Source organism: Alligator sinensis, unplaced genomic scaffold (assembly GCF_000455745.1).
Source record: "Alligator sinensis unplaced genomic scaffold, ASM45574v1 scaffold340_1, whole genome shotgun sequence".
Lineage (NCBI taxonomy): Eukaryota > Metazoa > Chordata > Crocodylia > Alligatoridae > Alligator > Alligator sinensis.
The window spans coordinates 2,594,363-2,600,806 of NW_005842004.1; the positions used below are offsets into that span (position 1 = coordinate 2,594,363).

Genomic DNA, 6,444 nt, shown 5'->3' on the forward strand with positions numbered 1-6,444 from the left:
GAAGTCGCCAGCATGACAAATAGAATGCTGGCATGCATCAGCCATTGTGTTGCCAACAGATCCAGAGAGGTACTTCTCCCTCCCTACTCAGTATTAATGAAGCCACAACTGGAGTACTGTGTCCAGTTTTGGGCACCACACTTCTAGAAGGAGGCAAACAAGCTGGAGAGGGTGCAGAGAAGGCCCACCCACATGATCAAGGGCCTGGAGGGTAGGCCCTATAAGGAGAGACTCCGGGAGCTGGGCTTGTTCAGTCTGAGCAAAAGGAGGTTGAGAGGTGACTTGATAGCCACCTACAAGTATGTCAGAGGGGAGCACCAAGATCTGGGGGAGCAACTCTTCAGGAAGGCACCCCTTGAAGATGAGGACCCATGGTCACACACTCCTGGCGAAGGTGGTGCAGTCGCCATCCTTGGAGGTGTTTAAGAGGAGGCTGGATAAGCACCTTAATGAGCTAATTTGAGCTCATCAACTTTCTGCCTATGGCAGGGGACCAGACTTGATGATCTTCTAGGTCCCTTCTGATCTACTAATTCTATGATTCTATCTGTGTGCTGGGATCCAGGAGCCAGACCAGAGAGCTCCCTGGTCCTGGTGCTGATCAGCTCCCGGCACCTGGGGAGAGCCAGGAGATGAGCAGCACCAGGACCAGAGACAGAGAGCTCCCATCCTATGTGACCCCCTGCTGCCTAGGCTGACCAGGAGCAAATTTATTCCCAGTCAGCATCTACATGAGAGTTACTGCACAGTAACTACAGTACCTGTAAATACAGGTATTTGATTAGCTGCACAGCTAGCTAGTACCTGTAAATACAGGTGCAGTTAATCTAATACCTGTATTTACAGGTAATAGCTAGCTGTGCAGTAGCCTAATTTACTCTGCAGTAGATGCCCTGCATGTGTAGATGGTAATGCTTTACTGCACAGTAGATTAGTCTACTGCACAGTAAATTGTCTCTTGTAGACACACCCAGTAACACCAGCATGGAGGGATATAGGGCTCACTGACTTCAGAGAAGAAATTCCTGTTATACGCCAAGTCCTTTTCAGTTTAGCTTCTTATATTACCCCCTACATTATTATATTTCAGTATTTGATATCTGGTTGTAATTGAATACTGAAAGGAATAGAATGGAACAACACAGGAGTAAAATGGAAAAATATATACATTGCAGCATTCTCATAGGCTATATCTAATAACTACACATATCTGGCAATAAATTAGTGAATTAAGAAATACAAATGTGCAACTAGTACTTAATAGTAAGGTAACGGAATGGATCTTAAACTTCAGTTTCTGAAGAGGGCTGAAAAGGTTCATTTAAGGTAGCTGAAACAGCGTATCAAAATGATGGGAGAAGTTAAAAATAGAACCAAATAATTGATTAGAATACAAAACCTGAATTAGGCATCACTTAGCCTTTTTTCCTGTATCCGAGATGGATGGTCTATCTGCACAGCTGTTGACTGTTCTGAAGCTGGTCTCTCAATTTCTCCTACTGGAGCTGTTTCAGTTTATATAAATATATATTCATTGAAGCTTGGTGTCTCCATCATTTCTTCCTGCTCAGCTGTGTATATCTCAATGCTTCAGGCACGCACATGAGAAGTAGGAAACTAATTCAAGATTCTGAGTGAGAGGCTACAGCGTAGAACCATTGTCTGCCATTCTGTCCCATCCTGTTTTTGACCAATCGTTCTGGCCTGGTTTCAAATCAGTATGTATGTCCCAATGGAAAGTTTGGTTTCAAAGTCAGCAAGCAAAGTTAACTCTATCCTGAGTCAGGGGGTACATCTACACAGCTTGAGGCAGCTCCATGCTGAAACATGCTACACTGGCTTTCCATATGCTAACACCCAAATTCAAAGCAGAACTTATGAGCCAGTGCTGCCCTAACACAATTATATTTCTGCTTCTTTAGAAGGTAGCACATGATGAGCCAGCATTGTCTGTCTTGTTATGGCATTGTCTTGCACAGTAGAGACACCCTGAAACTCTCATTTTTAAGTTTCTTAGATGCCTAACACCCATTGCTTTCCTTAGGAATTAGGCACCTAAATACTTTAAAAATCTGAGCTCCTTTGAAGCAGGTTTCTATCTTGAGGTCAGCTTGCCCATATTTTTCACTTCATTTCTCCCATAGAATCCCATATTCTCCCTAAGAATTATTTTCCTATATTTTTCTCACTAGAAGTTAGACAGGAATAAGAAGAAGAGTTCACACTAGCATTTTTTGAAAATAGTGTTTTCAATTACACTTTAGACTAGTTTATAATCAGAATAACTTGTTCTCTTTTTCTGAGTCATTTTCTACTGTGGCCAAAGTAGGAACTGTCCCTTGAATATATAATTATTATGAATATTACTTAGAAAATGGAATACCAGTGATGCCTCAATCTTTCAATGTTATCAGCCAAAGGTTATTTGTGTGTCTTATTCCTATGGTCCACATAACTGTAATACAGTTGAATACATGATATTAGACCCTTTATATGAGAAGGTCATTAATGGCTTTCCTACCTTCCATCACATGAAAAGGAACAACAAGGAAAGACATTTCAACAACTGGCAAGTTGACTGGTTGTTTGTCCTTCTTCCTATCATCCTTGACTATGACATAGTTTATTTTTTGGATATACTGAAACCATTTGCTGAATCCTCAGCTGATGGAAATCACGGTAGCAATATTGACTACACTGGAAGTATGTTAATTTACAACTGTTGAGTATCTCAGCCTCAATGCCTTTCCATTCTGGTTAGGCCTTAAATTTCCTGCAGCATTTTCAGAGGGGTTTGTTCTTGTTTACTCACCCACACTTTTATTTTATTTATATATGCTTTCAGTCTTGTGGAGCTTGACAATTTTTTACTTTGCTGCTATGGATCTACTTTTCTCCATTGTAGAGAGGCTATACTTAAGATGTACCATCTGCATTGTGTGGGAAAATTTTAAGTGTGTTAAACAAATTTAAGAAATTAACATCCCTTTCATTTAATTTAGGCCAAATTTTGTCATCTGCCATGCAGATATTCATGCTAGAAATGATAATACTTATGATGATACAAATTCAGAATACCTGGGGGGAAATGTAGGCCTCTCTTCTCATGTCTTCTTTTTTACTACTGAGTTCCAAATCATCTCATGGTAGCAAAAAGGTCCAGTATCTATCTTCTGCCACTTTGCTTTTCAGCTGTATTATGTAGCTACCCTGAAATCCTCTTGTCACTCCTGTCTCTTCTCATTGAATGGAGTGTATCTTAGTCCTTCCCTTCAAGATAACATCAAAAGAATTATACTGTTTAGGTTTGACAGAGAATAAAAAAGTAATATACTGAAAAAAGAGCAGAAAATAAAAGTATTATGGTTAGTACAAGGAACAACAAGATGATTATATTAGAGAGAGAAACAAAGTTTTTAGAGCAATAGAAATGTATAAGGAAGGAAGAGTTCTGGATTAGAGAATAGTGGTGTATCACATGTGCAATTAATATGCATGAATTTTCTGCAAAGAAAATTCAGGCTCATTAAAGCACTCCTGTGTGCATATCTACATGTGCACCCCTGTCAGGACCAAATTTGCTCCCAAAGAGAGCAGTATAGTCCAGGGCTGCTCATGCCCCCCTGCCCTGCTCTGCCCCCCTGCAGCAGCTGAGGGGAGGTCCAGACTCCCCCGGGTGCCAGTCCCAGGCTGGCAAGGGGCCTGGGCTCTGGGGAGTGGGTGTCACAAGCCAGCTGGTCACTGTGAGTGTATCTAGTTGCAGGCTGACTGAGTGCTGCAACTGTATCAGCCACTGGGCTCTTTGGTTCGGGATCAAGGAGGTGGAGTTGGGAGTGAAGCAAAGACAAGTTAATGGTCAGTGTCTTTGCAAATCAGAGGTTGTTAGCCATGGTAGTGTGAAGTCAGGGAGAAGGTAGGGCAGAGTAGGACTGTAGATACTAACTGGTTTAGAGAGGCATGAGCCTACTTTGTCAGCTATCTAGTTCTTTACAACCAAGGGTACCTGAGTTTAAGTCCCTAAGAGTCTCACTTTTGGCATTAGATTTGGATCCCTTAATAGTTCAGAGATTTATTTTAGATTCACCTTGCTTAAAATGGTTTGATAATATTGCAATGGTCACAAACTGTTTTTGCCCTTCTATGTCTAGAAACAGCACATCACCATTTCTGCTTCCTTTCTCTCCCTGATGCTTTTGCATTTGTGGGATCAGAATCTGTACATCAAACCACCAAGGGTTCATTACCTTATGCCCCAGCACACAGTACACTTAAGATGTGATTAATCAGTTAATATCTTAAGTCAGTGGTTCTCAACCTTTTTTCATTTGCAGACACCTAAAAAATTTCTAATAGAGGTGAGGACCCATTTGAATTGTAAGTTTGGGTATTCACATACTTTTGAATGATTGCAGTCGTCTTTTGCAAACCCCTTAGACATAGTCTGCAGGCCTCCAGGGGGCCTGTGGACCACAGGTTGAAAACCATTGTCTTAAGTAGTTATCTTGCCACATGTTCATGTGATTAATGGTAAGATAAAACAAAGAACATGTCACAAAGTTATTCCCCCCAAAAATGTGTAATAACTTTGCGACTGGTTCCTATCACCCTATTCCTTATGTGTGGCCAGGCTTGAGACTCTTAGCCTCCAGAGTGCATGGGAGTGGGAACTCCCATGCACTCTGGAGGCTGAGATTGCTTATCAGTTGATTGCTGCTCCCAGCCTTGTCCGGGCCCATCCAAGTCCAGGGCTCCAGTACGCCCCCAAGGCTGACAGCTGTGATCAGCTGCTGCTCCCAGCTACAGGGCTGCATCAGAGCCCTTGATTGTTATGATATGCCCCCTCAGCCAAAAACAGCAGCAAATTGGGGATCCCAGCCTTCACGGCACAGCTGGAGTCAAGGACTCTACTGCACCCTTCACAAGTGGGAGCTCCAGTCAGCTGATCCATGTTCCCAGCTTCAGGGGCACAGGGCATGCCCCTACCACAGGGAGCTCCATCAGCTGGTTTGGGCTCCCAGCGGTGGGAGCTTGCCATACTGCTGATACAGAGGGAGCCTAGAATCATGATCCTGGGCTTTCCTACACTGGCAATATGGTATGATGGGATCTGATGCTCAATTCCACAATCATACCCCCTGCTGTGCACATGTGGCATGGCAGGAAGCATGGTTGTGGGGATTGTACATGAGATTTCATCACACCTTTAATTGCACATCTTCCAGGAGCCTTATTTATGTGAATAATAGCAGATTATGCTTTAGAAAGATTACTCCTGCATGAACCCCAAAACTGAATTTATGTTATTTCCAAAGCGCTTAGTCGCATCTATTGGCCCTGCATCTGCAGCAGCTAAGATCAGCTTTTACCTGTGCAGCAAAGATTGGTGTGTGTGTGTGTGTGTGTGTGTCTGTGTGTGTCTGTGTGTGTGTGTGTGTAAACTCAGTTCTGTCTGGAGAATTGCTTGCCTGAATTTAAAGAAATCATCACCCAGTTAACAGATTATATCATGCTGTTTCCCATTCCCCGGTGCCCACGCCCTGCTCCCCAGACCCATCTCATCATCATCATATCATCTGGCAGTGAAGCAGTTAAGCAAAAGCACCCTATTACTAATGAGTGAGTATCTCCTTATTGATTTAAATAGCTCTGAGTATATAATATATTTGAAAATAATTCAGAAATAAATTCCCAACACAAGATAGAGGCTTAAAAAATGTATTCCTATTTTTATTAGCATAAATAACTAGTACAAAACTCATTTGTGTTCACAAAGGGGCCTGTTTCATATTCAGTCTTTTGGAAAAAATGAAGAAAACTAAAACCTCCTGTTAATTTAGTCTGAAGATGCTATAATTAATCAGTAGTTGAAGAATCAACCCAGAACATATCTAGTCCTCTTACATACCTATTCCTAGAGCCTCTCAGTGAAAAGCTAAGGCTTCTTGTTACACAGGCAGGTACTTCTGCAAGATCTCTTCCATGTGCATTACTTTAGCCTCAAATGAATTAAATAATAAATCAATGTATTCTTATACTCCACTGATTCCTTATCCTGGTTGGGTTTTATTAGAAGTGCTCAAATGTTGGAAAAATTTAGAAAGATTCATTTGCTCTCTAGGCTTTGTGGTAGAGAAAATAGTGCCAGTAGCATCTCCCCTGGATTTTAGGAGAATGGTATTACCCTGGCTTTCACTGAGAGATTGCTGGTTACCTTCTGTCAGTGAGCAACTGTCTCACTGTGAAGCAGAAGCAAAGCCTCCTCTCTCTTGCGTGCAAGGCAGTTACTTCTTAGAAAGTGGGATTTCTTCAGAATGACTATGTACAAGAGCAAACGCAGAAACCAAAGATGTAAGTAAAATATAAATTCATTTTATATGCATCTGATCATCAAGAAAGGGAAAAAAATCTTCAGTTTTATTGAAATTCATATTTTACTTTTCCCTA

The 6,444-nt window shown here is 41.7% G+C and overlaps 1 protein-coding gene across 2 annotated transcripts in view; it reads left to right on the plus strand.

Moving 5' to 3' along the window:
• Positions 1–6,444, plus strand: part of RALYL (RALY RNA binding protein like) — a 369,506-nt gene that overhangs the window by 162,519 nt on the left and 200,543 nt on the right. The window contains exon 1 of one of the 2 annotated variants that reach the window (XM_025201807.1): positions 6,231–6,348. The exons of the other annotated variant lie outside the window; for it this stretch is intronic. Coding sequence (XP_025057592.1) covers positions 6,312–6,348 — 37 coding nt within the window. The 5' untranslated portion in view covers positions 6,231–6,311. Of the gene's footprint in view, positions 1–6,230; positions 6,349–6,444 lie in introns of those variants that run through there. 2 annotated transcript variants of the gene reach the window in all.